This window comes from Perognathus longimembris, chromosome 1 (assembly GCF_023159225.1).
Source record: "Perognathus longimembris pacificus isolate PPM17 chromosome 1, ASM2315922v1, whole genome shotgun sequence".
In the NCBI taxonomy this organism is placed as follows: Eukaryota; Metazoa; Chordata; class Mammalia; order Rodentia; family Heteromyidae; genus Perognathus; species Perognathus longimembris.
Genome location: NC_063161.1, coordinates 150,787,852 through 150,812,051, shown reverse-complemented (window position 1 = coordinate 150,812,051; position 24,200 = coordinate 150,787,852). Strand labels below are relative to the sequence as shown.

The following is a 24,200-nucleotide window of genomic DNA, read 5'->3' as shown; positions in this document are numbered from 1 at the left end:
TTTTTCAAAAATTTATTTATGAGACAAATTCTCAGTTTGTAGCCTAGCCTGGCTACAAAAAGAACAATTTGTTACAGAACCTTCTTTTATTTAGCTGTAGACTGTAATACAATTTTTTACTAAAAGGTTATAGGAATCCATTTTATGTTTTGTTTTTTGTTTTGTTTTTGTTTTTAGGGGTGATGGTAGAATGGGCCTTGTGCTTGCTGAGCCAAACCTTCAGTCCTTTTTGCTGTAATTATATTTTTTAGATAGGGCTTACTTCTTGCCAGGACTGGCCTGCATAACAACCCTATTTTATATTTCCTAATATAGCTGGGATAAAATAGGTATGGAACACTATAAACAGCTTTTTCTGTTGAGACAGATGTTGTGAATTTTTTTTTTTGGCCAAGCTGGCTTGGAATCTCAATTCTCTTGATCTCAGCCTCCCACGTAACAGAGAAGACAGGCATGTATCACACCACGTCTAGTTACTAGTTGAGATGGGCAGGTCTCCTGAACTTTTTGCCTAAGCCATCCTTAAACCCACAATTCTCCTGATCTCAGCCTCTTGAATAGCTAGGATTATAGGCATGAGCCTTGGAGTCCAGCTGATGGTTCTTGAGGATCCATTTGAATGCTTACCCTATTTTTAATATCATTACATTAAGAAATATGGATTCTGAGCCAGGAGCTGGTGGTACACATCTATAATCCTAGGTACTCAGGAGGCTGGGATCTGAGGATCCAGTTCAAGGCCAGCCTGGGCAGAAATGTCAGTGAGAGACTCTTACCTCTAATACAGCATTCAGAAAAAGCCAGAAGTGACACTGTGGCTCAAGGGGCAGAGGGCTAGCCTTGAGCACAAAGAGGCTCAGGGACAGCACCCAGGCCAAGTTCAAGCCCCAGGACCAGCAAAAAAAAAGGATTCTGGTGCCACATTAATGAATTAAATGAATTACTTATCAGCCTATACACCATGCTTCCAAAAAGGAAACAGTGTAACAGTGTTACAAATAGGCTTGACTTTGCCATCAACAACCACAATTAGGGTTGGATTGTAATCATAACAGGTCAGACTTGTTATGAATGAAAAAACAATTATGCTGAATTTACATGAGAAAGAAAGCATAGTAATTTGCTCAACACCATTAGTATTTGCCAAGAGCTGCCTCCAGTGGCTTTTTTTCTCTTTTCTTACCCTAGCTTCCAGGGCTCTTTCGCAGGCCTGCCTGAACTCTTCTTGTCCATTTGCCAGTTTCTCTTGCTGCAGAACCATTTCTTCCTGGAGTTTCCTCTCCCTCACTTGTGCTTCATCTCTTTCTGACTGGGAGTGTGCAAGGATTTCACTGAATTGTTTCTGTAAGTCAGCAAGACTTTTCCCTAGGATATCAGAAGGACTATGGATCCTGGTAAGGGAAAAAACCCACGATGTTATGTGACATTTTTGATGCAAAGAGGTTGTTAACATAAGTACAACTAGTAAAAAGAGATGTGCAGAAGGAATGGTGTCAACCTACAGCAAATTACTAAGTAGTTCCTAAGTACAGTGTTTACAGCAATCTGACAGCACAGGCTCCAATAAGGCTTGAATAACCTCTGTTTTCTTCTGATACATGATCTCCGTTTAAAATGTATAATGTGGCCCTACTTCTTGACCATATATAATGAACATTCAAGAAAGACTCTGAAATACCTTTTAAAAATATCATCAAAAAGTATAAAAGATGTAAAATTAAAATAAACAAACAAATTAAAGCTAGGTGCTGGTGGCTCATGCCTGTGATCCTAGCTACTCAGGAAGCTGAGATCTGAGGATTGTGGTTCGAAGCCAGTGTAGAAAGAAGTCTATAAAATTTATCTCCAATTAACCACCAAAAAGCCAAGTGTTGCTGTGGCTCAAATAGCAGAGTGCTAACCTTAACATAAAAATACAGTATCAATGACAATTTGAATTCAATGATCTTATATCAGAGCCTTTGGAAACATCATAAGGAAAACTTCTCGAAAGAAATCAGCCCTTGTAACTTGTGGGCAGGGACAAAAGGGAGAAACTGGGGGAAAGCAAAGGAGTAACACTGCCCCCCAAAAAGAAATGTACTCACTACCTGACTTATGAAATGATAATCCCTCTATAAAATATCTCAATGAAAATAAAATTGTATTTAAATAAAAGAAAAAAAAAAGGAAATCAACCATTGCTAGAACTTTGGAAGGCAGTTTACCATGGACCTTCATACTTAGCAAGTCTGGGGTTGTGAAACTCTTTGCACAGAGTTCTTACCTCATTTCCCCAGCTCCTAATTCCAGTTTTCTCCGTAGCTCATCTACACGAGCTGCCACTTCTTCTGGGTGAATCAAACCATCAACCACATGGTTAAGATGATTCTGGAAATCTTTGAGTTGCTGTTTTAACAGGTTATTATCATCCTGTGGAGGAAGTGACATGGTGAGAATCTGTTATTTGTGTGGAAATTTTCACTGCTAACAAATAAATGAACATTGTCTGGACCATAGAGGATAATTCAATGTCAAATAATATTCAAATAAAAGTCACTAAAATTTCCCTAAATTTGATCAAAGTGATTCTATATCTTAACCTATCGATTCTATTCTCCCAAATACCTATACTATTTGAATAGTTAATCTACTTCAAACTCAGCTGTTGAGCATAATGGAGAACAGAATTGCAATTAACATGTTTTTAAGTACCTTCACCATCTGGAGTACTTTCATCTGCAAACTGTCCCTGCCCACTACTGAGCCAGCTTTCTCTATACTACAGATGGTCCCCTCATTACAGTTATTTTGAACTTTCTTCCCCCCCAGGGATGGTATTATATATTATGACTCCCATGAAGCTGGGCAGTTAACAAGAAGCCTCAGCTCCCAGTGAGCCAGGCCATCAGGATGGTAAAACATGATTCCTTTTTTTGTGTGTGTGCTGGTCCTGGGGCTTGAACTCAGGGCCTGATCACCATCTTTGCTCTTCCACTCAAGACTGTCGCTCTACCACTTTTGAGCCACAGTTCCACTTTTGGCTTTTTGATAGTTAGAGATAAAGAGATTCATGGACTTTCCTGCCTGTGCTGACTTTATGCTGCATTCCTCAGTTCTCAGCCTCCTGAATAGTTAGGATTACAGGTGTAACCAGCCACTAGTACCAAGCTAAAACTTCATTCTTTATAGTGTACTATAGTACCTGAATGTTTTAGGGTTTGTATTTTTGTCTCCCATTATATTTCCAATAAATTATGCATTTTATTATAAAATATGATTTGTGTTCATAGGCATTCTGAGCACATTTACTATAGACTAGGCTACACTATATTATTCAGTAGGTTAGGAATATTAAATGCAGTTATCTTATAATATTTTCAACTTATGGTGGGCTTATCAGGATACAATCCCATCCTAAACTGAGGACCATATGTACTAACTAATAGTGGTCACAAGTGATCTGAACCAGGCCAGCCAAAAGGACAACAAAAATTGTATCTAAAATTTGAACCAAGATTCAGTACAGCAAGTACTGAATAAATTCTGGAATTGCAAAGACTCACTATCATAGGACTGGTCCATGATGAGCTAAACACAATGTTCAGAGAACTAAGAATGGAGAAATGACAGAGCCATGCAGCCCCTAAAAGACTGGTACAGTAAAAGTCAAAACTTTTAAAACTATGATTCATCACGGTTCCATAAAACACTTTAGATATTTTTATCAGCTCTTGGCTGAGGCACAAGTGCACCAGTGACTTGGAAATAATCTACAGCAAACTGAAATTCATGGAGTTGGACAGTGTACTAGCAGCAATGCCAAATGATGTATTTCACTACCACAGTCACTTAATAAAGTGGATATGATTTTTATATTCAAGACAGAGAAGCAAAAGCTAAGATTAACTATTTCTCAAAGTCATAAATCTTGTAAGTAACCAAGTGTCTCCGATCCCCACATGTATGTTTATTGTATATACCAAATTCAAGTTTGATTATAATTGGCAGAACTTGGGAAAAGAATAAAAAGACTAGTAGAGTGATTCTGGTTTCTAGCAAGCTATTTCTTTTCTTGATCTAGTATCCTTAGGTTTTGTTTCCTTTTATAAAGGTGATTTCTAAGAAATACAAATGTAGAGTGAGTATAACCTGTATTCATGTTGAGGCAAGCAGCCTCAGGTCAAGCTGACCGTGGTTTCTACCTTTCAGAGGGTGACTCCTGAGGATATTTTAGTTTTTTACTACAAGATAATGTTTACTAAAGATTCAGAAATGAAACAAAGATATGAGGTTTTCTTTAAAATATTGCAATCAGAAAAAAAATGGTAGACTCAATGAAATGTTGACAATTGTCTAAACTAGATAATGGAAACATAAAACAACACAGATTTATTTTTTTGGGACTGGAGAATTTCCAAAGCAAAATTAAAAACTAGTAATCTAATGAAGACCCAAATGTACACACACAAATGCACCTTCCTTCTCTGACACAAGAAAACATGGACATCCTTTATGACATTTACATCAAAAGTGGAACTAATAGCAGTAAAATTTATTTATTTATTTATTTATTTTTGAGGAGTTTCCAGTACAATAACCTTTATTCGAACTACATACCTTAACAAGCAACAGCTGTTCTTTTTTTTTTTAAGTTTTTATTATAAAACTGATGTACAGGGAGGTTACAGTTTCATACGTTAGGCAATGGATACATTTCTTGTACTGTTTGTTACCTTGTCCCTCATACCCCCCTCCCCCCTCTCCCTTTCCCCCCCTGAGGTTTTCAGTTCACTTACACCAAACAGTTTTGCAAGTATTGCTTTTGTTGTTGTTTCTCTTATTTTACCCTTTGTATCTCAATTTTGGTATTCCCTTTGAATTTCCTAATTCTAATACCAGTATACACTGTTTCCCATACACTCAGATAAGATTACAGAGATAGTGTAGATACAATCACAAGAAGGTGATACACGAACATCATCAATAGTAGAAACTACAGATACGCATGGGATGTTGAAAGTAGTTACAACTGTGATATAACAATCATTTCCATAAAATGGAGTTCATTTCACTTAGCATCATCTTATGTGATCATAAGGGTATAGGTATTGGGCTCTTGTCATCCTCTGCTGTGACTTGCCTAGACCTGTGCTAAATATTCCCAATAAGGGAGACCATAGAGTCCATGTTTCTTTGGGTCTAGCAGTAAAATTTAAATTCTAGGTTATCAGATTTTTTTTTAACTTTCTGGAAAAATACATGTAGAAGAATATTTGGGGGAGTACGCATCTGCATGAGCTTTCGGAGGTTTTCCCCCAAACCATGTCCATTCTGCCCCTTTATTTCTGGTAATACTAGCTGCCACTTCACCTAGACAAGCAGTCCCTGACCACACTAACAGGGAGATCTGACTACTGATTCAGGTATTTGTTACATATCTTCTTTGGGGGAGTTTTCTAAAATATCCTGTCCAACTACTCCTATGACTTGCACATTATTTTGAGAAGAGCTATAAAAAATTCTTTATACTTTCTCAACAATTACAAAATGACTGCATTTTAAATAACATTATCTCTGAGAGGAAGATTGTGAAATCAGGAAATCCTACTGTGGTCCACCATATTTAAATTCATAGATAATGACAAAGATAATCCAGTGGAAGAAGGATATACCAATAGAATAATTTTAGCTCACTCTGGTGACACATCCATATCTAGGAAAAATGCAAAGTGTTACCTTCATCTGTGAATTTACACAGCATACTGTTCACTACAACACTGCCTCCATTTCCTGTACCAACATGTTACAGGAGAACAGAGGTAATGGTAATACCACACCTAGACTTCTTTTTTTTCTAATAATACAAGTTGCTAATACATGTTAGAACAGGTGACTAAATGCTTAACTGAAGTCATCACCATCTGTGGGTGTCCATAGCTGAATTATACTCAGAACAAATCATACCTGTAGCTGTTTAAGTTGTGAGCGGAGTTCACTGTTCTCCTGTTCCTTTTCTTCTGAGAACTGGGCTTTTCCAAGGGCATTTTTGAGGGATTTCCTTTCCTTCTCAAGTTCTGCCTGAAGTGTTGATTGTTCCAACTATTTATTGTCAGGAGAAGAAATAATAGAAAAGTGTAAAACACCAGAAATTTGGGATTCCAACAGGCATCAGTAGGTTTACATATATGCACAAACCTATAGTTTTATAAGTTTGAAAATAAAAAATCCAAGACCATTTCCCCACATATCCCTTAAACTACTAACTTAAAACTTAAGGAGTAAGCATCAGAATCTGCTCAACTTGTAAGACCAAATCAGAATCTTCCAAAGGAGCCCTAAACATTGATTTTTAAAAGCAAATAATGATCCTGAAATAACTGTACCAAAATCATTTGGCATCTATTAAAGATGGCATCTGGGTGTAGGTACATGCCCCTAATCCCTGCATCTGGGAGACTGAGGCAGAGGGTGGAGATTTCAAGGACAACCTGAGCTATACAGTGAAAGACCCAAGCAGCTGTCAAGACTCTATCTCAAACTTATGGGTCAGAATCTCTTATAGGGCCCATAATCTGTATTAAACAAGCTTCACAAGTGAATTGATAATGTTGCAAGGTACCAATCAGGTATATAGATCTGTAGATCAGAGGGAAAAGATCTCTTATGTTGTATATTCTCAATGCATAGTTTGAAGACCAATCTTTGTGATCTTGATGCTAAGGGGTGGAAAATCTCTTTCAATACCAAGTCAGCCAGTAAAAAGGCAAACCATATTTTATACATATATGTATGTATGTATGTGTATATATATGTGTATGTATACACACACATATAAATTTAGTGGACGTACAAGTGACAAATATATCATCCAAACTAGTAAGGGCCCACTTGAAAAAAAAAAGACAGGAGAATTTATAAGGAAATGCCATTTAGAAACCATATTTATTATTACTTGAAAATAGAAACAATGTTTGGCTGAGTCTGTAGGATGGTCTTCCCTATCTCCCTTCCTTTGTTATAGCATCTTGTCCCTTTCTTCCTCACCTGTGTCCTGAGGTTTGTTAGCACATATGGGAGTAATTATGTCTGTTTGGTGGTCCCTAAAGCATTCACAGTTAACAGGCCAACAACCAATAACCAATCAATGGTATTTATTCAATGGATAATATTTTCTTGAATAAACTAGTAGTTCAACCAACCATAAAAGGAAACAAAAGTGAAACTTAACATCAGCTTAAAAGAAGTCTCTTAAAGCTATTCTGGGAAAGAAAAACTAGATTTTATTGAATATGTTCCTTCTGATGAGGTGTTTTTATAGCCATTTATCTTACTCCTCAACACCTGCCATTTTACAGAAGGATAGGCTGGGAGACTCAGAGCCATAAAGTGATTCGCCCATGTACTTACAGATAGTATCTGACTCAGGATGTTTGATTCCAAAAATATATCCTTCCTTACGCTCCAAATATAATATATTCAAAAGTATTTAATATTAAATTGAAATATTATTTTTAGCATATATTTGTTGTATAAAGGGGTTTCATCATGATATTTCTCTACATGCATACAATGTACTTTGGTCCTATTCACTCCCTCTCATCCAGAAGTAAGGTATCTTAGGCAAAGGCTTCATAGTTTCTAGTTGGAGGATGGTCCTACTTACCTGACTAAGCCTTGTGAGTTTTTCCAACTCTTCCTTGAGCTTGCTGGTTTCAGCAACCCTTAGCCTTAGCTGAGCTTCTAGCTCAGCCTCGTAGGCACTGAGATCTCCTTGAGTCTGCTGTAGGGATGCATTTACTTCATGTTGCTCTTGGAGGGCACTTTCTAGCTCTGCCAGCTCCTGGAAGAAGATCAGAGAGTTTACTGCATATCCCTCACAGTGCTGCTTAAACATCTGTATGTTGTTTTAAGTAACCTGAGTACAGTAAACCCAGTGCTGGCCAGCCTGATGCCTGGAACAGAAACTTTTCATTTGCTACCTGATGAAGCCTCAGGCTTTGCTTATACTAGTTGAAAAACAAAACCCTAACTCAATATAATCTGAAAGGTCAGTAAGCTATCAACAAGCTTTCCCAAGTAACCAGTTAAATGATATTTTAAAAGAAAACGTACAAGGAAGATGGGCACAAAGGCTAACATTTAATGCCTACTTTCCATTAGATATTGGACTAAATGTTTTATTAATACCCAGACTAAAGAATTCCTACAAGTCATTATGTATAAAACCTTTCAGAAGCAAAGCCTGTTGGCATTAGGAAATTCAGTATCTAACAGTATATTAAGAAATTTATTTCCCACTTCAGAAAGGCAAGTTTAAATTTTGACATCTTTATTTATAACACTCAAGAAAGACTCTTAAATGTCTTTTTAAAATAGTATAAAAAAGTATTAAAAATCTAAAAATTTTGAAAAGATAATAAAGCTGTGTGCCCAATGGCTCACGTTTATAATCCTAGCTTCTGATCATAATCCCCTGTGTTAGTCACCTTTCTGTTGCTGTGACAAAATACTTGAGACAACCAACTTAAAAGGAGGAAGATGGTTTATTTTGCTCTGGTTTCAGTCCATGGCCACTTTTGGCCCCATTGCTTTAGTCTAGTGATGGTACACAAGATCATGGAAGAGGCCTGCTCACCTCATGGCAGTAAGGAAGAAAAGAGAAAGAAAAAGCAGTCTGAGGTCCCAATATCTCCTCCAGTGCCCTAAACTTCCTTCCACTAGGCCTCACCTTTTAAAGGTTCTGCTGTCTTCCAGTAATACCACACACTGGGGACCAAGCCTTTAATATATACCTTTTAAGGCGCTTATGCTAAGTACAGCAGTCTACAAGTTCAAGATGCACACAAGAATTTTACATCCAGAACTGTGAGTTATAGCAAAATATTAGGAACAACCCAAGTATCCTCCAAAAGAAGAATGACTAAATAATAACTGTGGAATGTACACACAATGGGATGTTACATACATCAATGAGAATAAAATGGGAGTCCCTCAACAAATAAATGAGAAGGAAGAAAAGAAGTGATATACACTATGACACCTTAGAGCACATATTGCTTATGGAACTGTATATACACACGTGTGTATGTGTATATATATAAAAGAACAGATGTAGGAAAATAACTACATTCAGGGTTGTGTTACTTTTGGGAAAGGAGTTCACAGAGATTTTCATATATATTTGCAACATCTTATTTCTTAAGCTGCATTGTAAAAATACAATGTTAAATGTATTTCTGATACTTTTTATATGCCTGAGAGTTTTTACATTAAAAAATATGAACTCCAATTTCTGGAAAGCAGCTCTAATGAACATGAAATTTGGGGAACCTTTGGTTCTTAGTCACAACAATGTCTGCCAAAAAACTAAAATAGAATAAGTGAAATTTCCTAATGAGTAGACAACTCATTTCCTAATGAGTAGACAATTAGGTATAGAAAAGCATAATTTACAACAATGCCTGTCTTCATGTAGAATATCAAAATTAATATTGCTTTTATTATCAAGTAATAACAGTAAGATAAACTACAATGTGTTTTATAATTCTTCTGCAAGTAATAAAAATACAAACTTTCATATAGCACTCTGTTTAGATAAAATGTGTCTGTAAATTGTCTTTATAGTTATTTGTAAATAATACCTTTCAGAGAAAGAAATAGAGACAAAATTTTAAGGTTCACCAGAAAGGAAAGGAAACCCGCCACATGGTTCAAGCAGAAAGTTTATTGGGGGGAAAGCAAACTGCCAGCCCATACAAGATGGAGGCATGGGGAGACAGAGGGAAAGGAAGAAAGGAAAAAAGAAAGAGTAAGAGAGAAAAAGAGAGAAAAAGAAAGAGAAAGGGAACCGGGTTGAGTAGGATTACATAGGAAAAGGTAGGAGATATGGCCAGATGGATTGGATCTGACCTCCGGGTGTGCCAGTTACCTAGGTAACTCAGGTACTGGGCGCAGACTTAAACAGGTGGGGGGCATCTGCATGGAGTCTTCCCAGGAGTGGACCTTACAAAAATAATTTTCCTTAGTAAAGAAAAAATAATGATCCCAAATGTTTCAGATGAAGAAGAAAAAAAATCCCTCCAATAAGAAAAAAAGTACCCAATAGCCACTAATACTTTTTGTCACTTATTTCTAACTGTTTCAACTGTCTTAACTTGGCTATCTACTCCTGAAAGCTAAGGAAAATAGAGAACAAATCATACCTTCCGCATGTTTTCTGCATCCATGGCAACTATTTCCAGTTCATCCCTCTCCTGCTGGACACTGGACAATCTCTGCAGCAGTGTCTCTTTCTCATCCTGTAGCTGCTGACACTCATTCTGGGCCTGAGCTGCCTGGTCTTTGATGGTCCCAAGGTAATCCTGCAGCCCACTGATGACACCTTCTAAATCCTTCTTCAGAGCTTCATTTGCAGCTATCTGGCCTAAATCAGATGGAAAGAATAATAATTATATTTAAAAAATATTGTTTTGTCTCCTCGGTGATTTGTTACTAGCTAAGTGAAATTCTAAGCTTGTAATTATATCCTATCTTATATTTGTTTCAAGATATAATGGTAATTTTCTTCCTATTATATGTAGTATAGGAATATTAATCAGGTACAATATAAAAGGTATTTGGAAAGTACTCATAGGATGCTTAAGAAGTTTGTGATGTAAAGCATTTAAATAATTTCCAAATGAAATAAAAAATGTGTAGCAAAATTGTGAATTCTTTTTTTTTTTTTTGGCCAGTCCTAGGCTGTGAACTCAGGGCCTGAGCACTGTCCCTGGCTTCTTCCTGCTCAAGGCTAGCACTCCGCCACTTGAGCCACAGCGCCGCTTCTGGCCGTTTTCTGTATATGTGGTGCTGGGGAATCGAACCTAGGGCCTCGTGTATCAGAGGCAGGCACTCTTGCCACTAGGCTATATCCCCAGCCTTAAGAGTCTTTCTTGAGTGTTCATGATATACTAAATGTTGAAACTGAAATGTGAAATACATTTCTTTTTTCTCCTGGCTTTCTGGAAATTATATTTTATTTCTTTTTTTAATTTTTAAATTTATTGTCAAAGTGATGTACAGAAGGGCTACAGTTTCATATGTAAGGTGGCAGTAAGTACATTTCTTATCAAACCTGTTACCTCCTTCCCTCATTTTTCTCCCACCTTCTCCCTCCCCAATTCCCCCACTCTGCCCCCCCCAATACATTTTCTTAATATACTGTTAGATACTGGATTTCCTAATGCCAACAGGCTTTGCTTCTGAAGGGTATTATACAATGGAAGACAATCATGTGACAGATCTTATCATCATCATGCACTGACTTCACTCTTGCCTGCTAAGTAGAATGACTTGACTTAGTAGGCATCAATACAACAAAACATCATTAAAAAGAAAGTATTTTTAGTTTTAAAAATAGTTTTGGGTATTTTGCAAACACTTTCATATCAAATACTAGCAGTGACTGGTGAACCATACATATTTAACTCATAGCTGGATTCATTCCTGTCTGGGTAGTTTTGTTTTTTTGTTACCTAAAATCAAATTAAACTCTCACCGTCAGTAAGTTGTTGTTCAAGATCCTTAATCTCCTCAGTCTCCCTAGCAATTCTAGAAAGTATATTATCCAAACGGCTTTCCAGTTGTTTGTACTGCTTGTTCATAGTGTCAAGCTGTTGTTCTTTACCCCTTTTCTGTGCCTGCACATGAGACTGAATTGAAAAGACAAAAACAAACACAAGTTCTTTACATTTTATAATAATTCTTAACAGAGCCTTGCACAAATAGGCAATTACTCTACCACTTAAGCTATGTCCAGAACTCTTAAACAACATTTTTTTGGTGGTGGTGGTGGTGAAGATGGCATTGTTTTTGTTAAACATTTTAAAATGAAGAATACAAAATAGAACCAATTACCTAGTCTAATCTTTCATTTTACAAGTGAGCAAACCCACTGTGGGTCAGGTTCATCAAATGACTTGCCCAAGTCTCCTTAGGTAACTGTTGATATGGATACAAAATAATTCCCCAGAGAACTTTTGCCCTCCTACTCTCCCAAGCCCCGTGACTAACATTGCCCCCATAGGATCAAAGGACTAGAACTGAAGATAAAACCATCAGGGGAGAGAACTGTATCTGAACCACAAAGGTACACATTTTTCAACATTAGATGTCTGCTTACCTCAAATACTAGGAAAAAAGTCTCTTCATTTTTGATGAACTAATGACTGGCACCTTGATAGAAAGGCTCTTATTTTACTAGTAAACTTGATGAGTTTTTTAAATCTTGTCTTTTCTCTAACATACCTAAAATACCCAGCTGCTGACATCTTTCTGAAATCAATCTGTTTAACAAAACTTTTATGTTCTGAAATCTAAGAACTGTAGTTAACAGATTGTTTAGTAACTAAACATAGAACTTTTATGGCTAAAGATAATTTTTTAACTGCTGTATTTTTATCTAAATTAATAAATCCTTAAAATTCACCGCTAAAAATCCATTAAAACCTCTTATTTGCAGGTCAAAATTCAGTTCAAGTGCCAGTGGCATATAATGAACACACTAGAGCAACAAGATTCAGCTGTTTTCACTATTGTGGTATACACAAAAGAGTTATTGTAAAAACAGGAACTTACATCTCTGACTCCTCCTCCCTCTAAGTCCTTTGTACAAAGAGAGAAAATGACCATACCTTAACTTAGAATCTGTCCTGTTAAAACAACCATGAAGAAGAGAGAAATTGTGGGCAGAATGCTTTCTAACACTGTCTTCAAATTCACGTGGTCTTTCCTCTCTGACAGCCACATTTTTGCAAGCGCCTCCAGATCTGTAACTTCCCAGCGTTCAAACCACGTTCCCAGCGAGGAGTGAGCGGCAGCCCAGCCTCCAGTCATAGATAGCCTCCGCAGGCAGGCCCCACCCTCCCCTCTTTAAATCAAAACAGAGGAAGCTCCCGAGGGCCAATCACACCAAAAGCTGCAAGCAGTACTACTGGCTAATCCTCCAGAGAACTGTTCACACTTTGCTCCCATTGGGTAGTTCCTGATAGAAGAGAGCAACACAGAGCTCTTTATTACGTTTGCTACCAGGGCATTTATTTGTACTTCTGGCTATGAACAACTTAATAACTAAAATGGGACTTGATACTCAAATGGTACCTTTTCCTTGTGAAACCTAGCAAAATGCTTTTACATTTTGAAAACCCAACTAGGCTTGATTCTGAGCTAATTTTAAAATAATTTCTTTAGGGAGGTAGGGGAAAAATGAGGGAGGAGGTACCAAGTTGGATAAGAAATGTATTCACTGCCTTATATATGAAACTGTAACCCCTCTGTACTTCATTTTGACAGTAAAGAAAAGATCATTTTAGTAGCTTAATGGCTCTGCCTCTTCCTAAAAGGGTGATCAGTGCAAATCACAAATTTTTCTAAGTTACATTTTTACCCTCTATAAATTGAAAAGAAAACACTGTGATAAAATAAAGTACCTTAGCATATATAAAATATCAGCACAATGTACCAGGTGGGCACTTAGTATGTTTTCTATCATATCTTTTTTTTTCCACTCCAAAAAGATACTTAATCTGATTAAGTAATACAAATCAAATATTTTACATAAAATCTACAGCTAAAGAAAAATATGCAAGAATCCTACTGTACTGTTTTCTTTTGCTAAAAGGCCTATATTCTATGCAGCCTAAAATGCTGTGCCTAACACTAACTTGAAGCAAATAGGAAAAGATGCTCACTCTAAGTCAGCACATTAAGCTTTGTGCTGGTGCTCTAGCCCTATGATCAAAACACACACACACACACACACACACACACACACACACAAACACACACACACACACAATTTAGGGAGGTGGGAATATGGCCTAGTGGCAGCACCACATATATAGAAAAGACCACAAGTGGTGCTGTGGCTCAAGTGGCAGAGGGCTCGCCTTGAGCAAAAAGAAGCCAGGACAGTACTCAAGCTCCAGGACTAGAAAAAATAAACAAAATAAATAAAATAAAATAAATTTTTAGTTCTTAACAAAAATGAAACATGGTTTATAATGTTTTGTCCCCATTTAGTACAGACTAATCTAGATGCCTTCAAAACAGACACCATTCCAAAATATCATTTTTTTTTTTTTTTGGCCAGTCCTGGGCCTTGGACTCAGGGCCTGAGCACTGTCCCTGGCTTCTTCCCGCTCAAGGCTAGCACTCTGCCACTTGAGCCACAGCGCCTCTTCTGGCCGTTTTCTGTATATGTGGTGCTGGGGAATCGAACCTAGGGCCTCGTGTATCCGAGGCAGGCACTCTTGCCACTAGGCTATATCCCCAGCTCCCCAAAATATCATTTCTTTATTAAAAAAGTACACTGAAATTTAAACTCCCTCTCTACCAAGAAGTTTGTTGATGGTTCTAATTATAGACTCATGTCATAGAACTGGAAGAAGTAGTACTTGAGCTTTGGGATAGGGCGTGCAGGCTCTTTCCTTCTTATCTTCCAGGACTTAGGCATGCATTAACAAAGGGCTGGCCCCTAGTGACACAGACATTAGTACCATATACAATTCTAATCCTCAGGGATCTTATAGAGATCAGGCTCTGAACAAATAAATACAATAAGGTAAGGTAATATTGACTCCACAGCACAATTAGAGTACCTAAAACCTCCTAATTTTCACCCAACAAAAATTGCTTAAAATAATCGACACTACTCTTGGTTTCAATGTTAATACTATGTCTTAAGCTTTCATTAAAAAGACTTTAGGTCTATCATGATAAAATTATCCTTTATCAAAATAAGCTGGTATATATTTTATAAAAATGTTTAAAGGAATAATGAATTTGTCAAGTATTTAAAGCAATTTTAGTGCATTGTTTAATCCTATGATTTCTGTTAATCCAGAGAACAGTTCTTTAAAAGATAATGCTGACTGACATAAAGAGACAAGAGCCTGACTCACCTGACCACAGCCACTAACCACATCTGGTCATATCTTAAAAAGACACAGTTCAAAGAAATGTTTCATTTTTAAGAAAATAATATGAGGGCTGGGGATATAGCCTAGTGGCAAGAGTGCCTGCCTCGGATACACGAGGCCCTAGGTTCGATTCCCCAGCACCACATATACAGAAAACGGCCAGAAGCGGCACTGTGGCTCAAGTGGCGGAGTGCTAGCCTTGAGCGGGAAGAAGCCAGGGACAGTGCTCAGGCCCGGAGTCCAAGGCCCAGGACTGGCCAAAAAAAAGAAAATAATATGAAACAGAAAATAATTTCAGTGGAATATTTGCATAAAGGTTTAAAGAAGAGGTAGAAAAAGGTCTCAACTTTCTTCAGCTCCTTCTGCTTCCCCCCCCTTGGTGCTCACCCTGGGGTTTGAACTCAGGGCATGGGTGTTGTCCCTGAGCTTCTTTTGCTCAAGGCTAGCACTCTACCACATGAGGCACAGATTTCTTCCTGGTTTATTTGGAAGATAAAGGGCATAATAGCCTCATGCACTTTCTTGCCAAAGTTGGCTTCAAACCGCAATCCTCAGACCTCAGCTTCCTGAGTAGCTAGGATTACAAGCGTGAGCCACTGGTGCCAAGCCTCTTTCTGCTTTCAAAAGAAGAGGGCAAGGAAAGATAAAAAGTATGAAGTCTGGAGAGCATCTTTAAGCAAGTTTCTCTTGCTCTGAAATATAATGAAACTTAATCACTTAAAAATAGGTGTACCAAGGGGCTGGGTATGTATGTGGCTTAGCGGTAGAGTGCTTTAGCTTAGCAAGCCCTGGGTTCAATTCCTTATCACCACATAAGCAGAAAAAGTCGGAAATGGTGCTATGGAAGAGTGCTAGACTTGAGCAAAAAGCCAGGGACAGTGTTCAGGGCCCTGAGTTCAAGCCCCATGTCTGGCAAAAAAAAAAAAAAAAAAGTGTACCATGAAGCCATTATTAAGTGAAAACTATTTCCTTCAAGCCCTAAGTTATTTTGTTTTGGATATACATACTTCATATATACATACATAATATACAAACATGCTCTTTGACTATATACACATTATATATCTATATTTAAAAACGTAAATATGTTCATCAAACTAAGAGATTTTCAGAAAGAACTCTTGACTAAAAGTGATGAGACATGTATTATCTAGACAGAAGAACAATCTCATCTCCATAGAAGAAGTCAAAAGTTCTTACTTTACTTACATGTTTAGGGTCTTTGGGATCCAGGCTCTCTATAGTTGTTTGCAGATTGTTGATCTCCTTCTGCTTTTCAGCCATTTCTTGCCTTTGCTTTTCCATCTGCATTTCTAAATCCAGTGCTTCCTGGCGTAATTTATTCAACAGTTGTATTCTACTACTCAACTGCTTGAAAAGAAGGTCTTTTTCTGCTTCTGAAATCTAAGTGCCCACACCGCAACCACACAAATTAACAAAGAACAGCAAAAAAAAAAAAAGTGTACAGACAACTACACTTTAAAAAAAGTATCCTATGTTCTATCAGTTTGTTTTTAAAATGAAATGTGTGAGTAACCTATGCACTCCATGCAGAAAATCTTATTTTACAAAAGTTTATGAAGATCAATAATTAGTAACAGTCACAAATAAAAGCTGTCATTCTAGTTAGTATATGCAAATTATAAAATACTAAAACTATAATAGTAAAGATAACTGAGTTTACAATGTGCCCCCAGGCACTGTTCTAAACTGTAATTTGCTTTAAATTTTAACTAATTCACTCTAAATTTGAACCCATCTAACTTTAAATCTGATTTATTTAGGTAACACTGGGTTTTGAACTCGGGGCTGTGCACCTACCAGACAGGGACTTTACCACTAAACCATGCTTCTAATATTGGTTATTACTTCCTGCACCCTTGGTATGTACCTGAACTGCAATCTACCCTTTTCACTTCCTACTCTAGCTGGGATGAAAGGAATACAACCATGTCCAGCTTTTTTCACTGAGATGTAATCTTAATGACTTTTCTGCCTACTCTTGCCTAGAATCTTGATCCTTCTGATCTCAGCTTCCCAAGTAGCTAGGATTACAAGAAGTAAGCCACTGGCACTCAGTTTACTTTAATCTCCAAAACATAAAATGTAGAATATATACTTATCCTGGCTGGACATGCTAACATACACCTCTTATACCAGTTATTTGTGAGGTAGAGATAAGAGGATTACAGTTTCAGGCCAGTCCAGGCAAAAAATTAGCCAGACTCTATCTTAACAAGTAAGCTGGGCATAGTGGTTACTGCCTGTAATCCTACTACTGAAGCACTTGTGCCTCGGCAGAAGTAAAGGACCCTATGCAAAAATCAAAGAAAAAGAAAAGGAAAGAGAAAGAAAGCAAAAGGCCAAGTGCATGTAAAACGTTTGCCTCATGTAAACATGAGGCCCTTAGTTTAAACCTGGTACCACCAAAGAAAAAGTACATTTATCCCAATTATAAAAGTCAAGAAGCTTATATGCTATTTGCTACTTTGAACAACTTTTAGCATAAAAGTTTATATAAATGTAGAAATGTTTCTCAAAAATCTGTTAACAAAGTATAAAAAGAAGATGAAAATAAAAGTATGGAAGGAAGTGAGACAAAAATATTAACAAGTATGCAATTCTCCATGATCATAATATATATATATATATATATATTTTTTTTTTTTTTTTTTTGCCAGTCCTGGGCCTTGGACTCAGGGCCTGAGCACTGTCCCTGGCTTCTTTTTTTTTTGCTCAAGGCTAGCACTCTGCCACTTGAGCCACAGCGCCGCTTCTGGCCGTTTTCTGTATATGTGGTGCTGGGGAATCGAACCTAGGGCCTCGTGTATCCGAGGCAGGCACTCTTGACACTAGGCTATATCCCCAGCCCCATAATATATTTTTAATCAGGAAAAAATTAAAAATTCCGTTACCTAGTAAAGTCATATCATACTATATTGTAAAATACAAAAAAAATCTTGAGATTTTTATTTTACTGATAAAAACTAGGATAAAATTTAAATTTGTTAGTATAAGGAAATGCAATATCTAGGCTTATTTTTCTTATTAAAATTTTCTTAGAAAAATTATTTTATTTGAAATATTTAAAAATTACATGTATTATTTATATTTAGTTATAAATATTTAAAACAATTTACTCATTTAAAAGTGAAAATGTCCAGCTCAAGTGGTAAAGTGTTTGCCTGGCACAGAAGGTCCTATGTTCAAACCCTAGTGTAGAAGGAAAGGAAGTGGGGCTGGGGATATAGCCTAGTGGCAAGAGTGCCTGCCTCGGATACACGAGGCCCTAGGTTCGATTCCCCAGCACCACATACACAGAAAACGGCCAGAAGCGGCGCTGTGGCTCAAGTGGCAGAGTGCTAGCCTTGAGCGGGAAGAAGCCAGGGACAGTGCTCAGGCCCTGAGTCCAAGGCCCAGGACTGGCCAAAAAAAAAGAAGGAAAGGAAGTGAGGAAGAAAGGAAGGAAAGGAAAGAAAATGTCAAAAACTTTGTTTTAAACTTTTTCCCCTATGAAATTGTATCATACAGTTGAAATGCTTACTTATTCATGACATACTCATTTCTGAGAGTGTATTCTTGTGTTTAATGATGTTCGTGCTACAGAAGAGATGTCTTCTGGTTGGTAATCTAGGTCCTAGCATGTTAGAGTTAGAGGGTACTTAATTCAGTGAGAAAAGATAGAATAGAAAGCAACATCCTGTATAAAGGAACTATTTTCATAACTTAGTAGTTTGAATACATCTTTTCATATAAAGTTTAAGTAATTTATTTCTACACACTTTATAAAATGCTAATACAATGTCCATACTTGAGAAATGCTATAACCATACTTGACTAAACTATACCACAGTTAATTAGGTAATACTGGTCTAAAAATAATTTTGTATGATTATGAAAGAAAAAAATGCATTGTATCTTTTTTATTTGCTCTTGGCAAAGGTGCTTTGCTTTTACATACTTTTTTCCGTTGTATAGCTTCTTCCAGTTGTTTAAATTCTTCAGTAGCTCTTAAAACTTTTTGTTCTGCCTTTTCTATTTCATCATGTAGTTCTGACAGTTGAATTTTTGCTGCAAATGTTTAAAAAAGTGCTCATATACACACAAGAAAAAAATCTGAATTCTGCAAACTTTCTTCTCCCTTATATTCTGTCAATAGCCACAGAACTTGCTTTTTTTTCTCTTAAACTCTAAGGATAAATTGTTAATGATATACTATACCTTAACTGGTCCTTTTATTTATAGAATTCTAAATGTAACTTGATTTTATAACTTGCTTTTTCCCCTAACACAGTGAATCCTTTTAAAAGCATACAGATTTTATTGAGAATTATGCACTTTATTTATATGTTGCAATTAGGTAGTATTAGATTCATGAGTTTAAAAAAATCCTGTGTTGGGCTGAGTGCCATTCTGATACCTATAACCTTAATTGCTTAGGAGGTTGAGATCTGGAGGATCATTGTTTAAATCCAGCCTGAGCAGGTAAGTCTGCAAGACTCTACATCTAATTAACCAGCAAAACCTGGTCTGGAAGCATGATAGCATACACACTGTTGACAAGAAAGCTGAGCAAGCATGAGGCCTCAAGTTCAAACTCTGGTACTAGCTAAGAAAAAAAAGATTAATTCCTATGTTGAGGCAAATGGGTCTTAATACCAAGAAATTTATCTTGTCTTGGGGGGAGGTGATGTCAAATCAATTACTTCCTACCTCAAATTTCAGATTTTTCTCACCCTTTCTCACTCTCAGATTCTTATAAAGCTATGAACCCCCTAAGGTTAGGCTGCACTCATCTATCTTTGCTTTCCCCTTCCAGGGCTTTGGTTATGGTGTATGTCAAAAAGAACTGTTTATTCTCTCCTCTTGCCAAGTCAACCTCTACTGGACTTTCCATGTCTTCTATTTAACTATCAGTCATCTGAACATGTTGCCATTCAACTACTGTCAGAAACCCAAATCTCAATTCCTAATATCAATCATAAACAACAATATGCTCTGTACATCACCTTTATAATAAGAACAAAAAAATTAAAAACATACCATTCATATGCTCTACCTACATTATGTATATTGTTATACATGTACATATGTATATGCGTGTATATATGGATATCCATATATATATATGGCTGGGCACTAGCAGCTCACACCTGTAATCTTAGCTACTCAGGAGGCTGAAATCTGAGGATTGAAGTTCAGAGCCATCCCAAGCAAATAAGTCCATGAAACTCTTTTTTTTTTTTTTTTTTTTTTTTTTTTTTTTTTTTTTTTTTTTTTTTGCCAGTCCTGGGCCTTGGACTCAGGGCCTGAGCACTGTCCCTGGCTTCTTTTTGCTCAAGGCTAGCACTCTGCCACTTGAGTCACAGCGCCACTCCTGGCCATTTTCTGTATATGTGGTGCTGGGGAATCGAACCCAGGGCTTCAAGTATACAAGGCAAGCGCTCTTGCCACTAGGCCATATCCCCAGCCCGAAACTCTTATTTCCAATTACCCACCAAAAAGCTGGAAATGGAACTGTTGCTCAAGTGGTAGAACACAGCCGTGAGCAAAGAAACTCAGAGGCAGTGCCTGGCCCCGAGTTAAAGCTCCAGGGCTAGAATCAAAAAACAACCAAACATGGTCAAGCAAACACCACTTTTGTTTTACACCTTTCATGTAAACAATAATACCATCAACTTATTTCATTAAAAATTATAAAACTGCTAGGTATCAGTGGCTTGCACCTATAATCCGAGCTACTCAGGAGGCTGAGATCTGAGAATCGTGGCTCAAAGCCAGCCTAGACAGCAAAGTCTTATCTCCAATTAACCACTCAGAAACTGGAAGTGGCGCTGTGGCTCAAGTGGCAGAGCACTATCTTTGAGTACAAAAAGGCTCTGGCCCAGGCTGAATTCAAGCCCCACAAATGACCCCCCCAAAAAGGGGAGGGCTGGGAATGTGGCTTAGTGGTTGAGTGCTTGCCTAGCATGCATGAAGCCCTGGATTTGATTCCTCAGCACCACATAAACAGAAAAAGCTGGAAGTGGTGGTATGGCTCAAGAGGTAGAATGCTAGCCTTGAGCAAAAAGAAGCCAAGGACAGTGCTCAGGCCTTGAGTCCAAGACCCAGGACTGGCAAACAAACAAGTAAACAAAACAAAACAAAACGATATATATATGTCAAAATTGGTGCAAAGCCTCCCTCCCTACCTCCCTCCTATTTCTGCAGTGCTAGGGATCAAATCTAGGGCCTTATATTTTTAATAAGTTTAAAAAACAATTTTGTTTAACCTGCATTTATTTTCTTTTCTTTATCTTCCAGTTGTATGTCCAGTAGCTCATGTTCTCTCAAGTTCACATGTTCAGCATTTCTATGCTGTTCTCCTTTGTCTGGCCCCATCTTTTTTATCTGTATGGCCTGGGCACCACTGGCAATGTAACCCTCAGTGGCAAACATATTTCTCTTGTATCTGGATTTACCAATGTAAGGGCTCTCATCTAGGGCCTTATCAACTTCATCACACTAAAAGCAAAGTAAATAAACAACTTCCAGTCATTACATTATTCATTTTACAAGTGGCAAACATATTGCAGAACTGCCTAAATTTATTTAACCCTATATGCTTAGGAGCTGAAAAATATACTTTTACATCTTATGTAAAATATGTCAAAAAAGAATTCCAACTAAAAGTGGTCTGCAAAAGATTATTTCTCCTACTACCAAGGAGTGAGCACTTGGATTGATGGATTAATGAGAGGCTACAGTTCTGTGATTTTTGAGCTCTGCCTAATCTCTTCCAGTCAGAAGACTGAATGTATTCTGATTTCTTGACTGATACCAGTACAATTTCAGCAGAATAAATTTTAACAACTGAACGAAATAAAAGAATTAAATGGTATCATTGGAATCAATGGGTCTTAGAAGCTAGGCTATTGCCTTGTTTTGGTGGCATTTGTGACAATCATTCCAATAATAGGTGACAAACACTAACTCTAATGAGTACTGACAAATCATGTTGGGAGTTATTTACACAATGGTCCTGAAGTACTTTTTTCAAATGTTCAGATTTAATCAACCCACACTCTCAAATGAGGTGACTGAAAGTTAAGACATCTGCTTTTGGTTATGGACATGGCTGTAGGAAAAAAAATCTGGAGGCATTTATTTCTTCAAGATACTTATTTCTTATTTCTGAGCCAAGTAATTAGCAGATTCAACCAGAACCCAGTTTACTTTGATGATACCCTCAGAAGAAAAAGCTAGAATGGTTAGTGGTAAAGTTTCTTGCATGTCCCTACCATTTCCTCCTACTTTCCCCTATGTTGGCTTCAATTTTCGATTACTAAAAAATTAAAATAACTCACCTCTGATGGATAATAATTTAGTGGCTCAAACTTAGCATCAATTTTATAAAAAGCCAATTCTTGTTCCAGTTCATACTGCTTCTGACATGCTCGTGTTAGTTCCATGGTCTTCTGTTTTAGCTATTGGTCCAATAGGATGACATAACATATAGTATCACTAAGTTAAAGTAAAGGTACAGTAATATGGGACGTTTTTATCATAACCAATAATTACATTTTTAAAAAATCTACAGCAAATAGTACAACATGGAGCATGGTCAATCTTAATCTTATCAGAAATGATTATCATTTCAGTAGAGATCACATAAAAGACCTTTGAAGTTTATGTGCTATTTCAGGATATAATGAACAAAGATTTTTAAAAGTCATTTAGATTTGTTTTATGTAAACATGAAATAACTTCCTATCAACCATTTTTAAGTAATTGGACTAAGTTCCTGCTTCCTGATTTCCTCATAAGTAGCACTAATTAATTTAATTTACTTTAATTTACATTCTATTAGTGACAGATCCAAATCATGAGGAGAAATGATATTTGACAAAAACTACAGAGAAGAAAAATAGAGGCTGGTTTAAATTATACTATGTTGCTATATTAGTGGTGACTAATATTAGGGTTTGAGTATTCAGAACTTTTGTTTTGAGACAGGATCTCCCTATATAACCCAGACTTTCCTTAACTAATGATCCTCCTGCTTCAACCTCCAGAATGCTAGGATTAGAGATGCTCCTAGCATACTGATCTAGAATATCATTACTTGTAACAGAGGGTAAAAATGTAAATAAGTTTGTTTATTAAAAATAAATAAATGTAAATAAGCTCATCAGATTGTGTAATATTTTAGTAATTGAAATATGTAATATTAATTTTCTAAAAAGTAATTCTACTCTAATTACAACTTATTCATATTTAGAAAATTTTTAAGAAAAATCATACAATTGAATTCTGAGTTTATAAATATAGAGTTACAGATTAGTGAAATAACTTGTTCAAAAAAGTTACTCATCAGATTAGTAAAAGAAATTAGTAATTTCATTAACTATGTACCATCACTACAAAACCAGTCCTTTGAGTGTATTTCAAAGGTCCACTAAGTGATTTTTAGCTTTTTTATTTGCCAGTACCTAATAGAGATCAAAGAACATGCAGTAACATTTCATTAATATACAATGCAAGCTGAAGAAAAGAAAACAAAACACAAACATTTTACAAGACTAGGAAATCAAAGGCCGTGCATGACTTTGCTTACAGTCATCTCCTGAGCATCCATCAAGATGGAAGTAGCAGCACTGATCTGAGTTCTCATTGTGTGCTAGATGTTGTACTACATGATTTACATATGCTAGTTCACTGTATCTTCACAAATGTACTATGAGATGATAAGAAATGATAAAAGCTGCACAAAGAAATTCAATGACTTGCCCGACTGTGCAACTGGTGGTAGAAGAAAACAGCGTTCAGTTCCAAGTTGCCTTTTTGGAAATCTAACTATCCCATGGGACAACCTGTTGTGTCATGCTGCCTTCGATATTCTGCAGCAGGGTATCTAGTACATTATCCACACTGACATTTTCATTGAATGCTCATAGGCATCTGAGTCTCACGGAAGTAACTCACAATCAATTAATCTTGGGCTTCTCTCTTCAAGGCTCACTGATAACAGTGTCAAACAAAAGGCAAACAGGACTGAAACCAGCAGATGAGTGAACTAGTTTCCAGCTTATATATTTCAAAGTACTTTTGTGCTTTTTTCATAGCCCTAAGGTCAGCATATGATAAGTATTCAACAAGTTTCTGTTGAAGAATGCATAAATGAGAACAAACTGAAATCCAAATTTATCATTTGGAACTTTGATGTCTAGGAAGTAAGCTAGTAATAGTGTTGGCTGTGGAGAATCAAGAGATGACTGCATA

At 36.8% G+C, this 24,200-nt stretch overlaps 1 protein-coding gene across 9 annotated transcripts in view; it reads right to left on the bottom strand.

Moving 5' to 3' along the window:
* Cntrl (centriolin) overlaps positions 1–24,200 on the bottom strand; it is a 90,380-nt gene that overhangs the window by 45,702 nt on the left and 20,478 nt on the right. For 7 of the 9 annotated variants that reach the window (XR_007210279.1, XM_048340806.1, XM_048340832.1 and 4 more), the window contains exons 8-17: positions 22,286–22,405; positions 21,212–21,443; positions 18,901–19,010; positions 16,149–16,343; positions 11,519–11,672; positions 10,185–10,405; positions 7,646–7,822; positions 5,947–6,081; positions 2,267–2,412; positions 1,184–1,394 (exon numbers count right to left, since the gene is read on the bottom strand). Coding sequence is in view for 8 of the 9 variants with exons in the window: in XM_048340806.1 (XP_048196763.1) it covers positions 1,184–1,394; positions 2,267–2,412; positions 5,947–6,081; positions 7,646–7,822; positions 10,185–10,405; positions 11,519–11,672; positions 16,149–16,343; positions 18,901–19,010; positions 21,212–21,443; positions 22,286–22,405 (1,701 nt within the window). In the remaining variant the exon portion in view is untranslated. The remainder of the gene's footprint in view (positions 1–1,183; positions 1,395–2,266; positions 2,413–5,946; positions 6,082–7,645; positions 7,823–10,184; positions 10,406–11,518; positions 11,673–16,148; positions 16,344–18,900; positions 19,011–21,211; positions 21,444–22,285; positions 22,406–24,200) is intronic. The other 2 variants (XM_048340811.1, XM_048340838.1) reach the window with 2 other exon arrangements.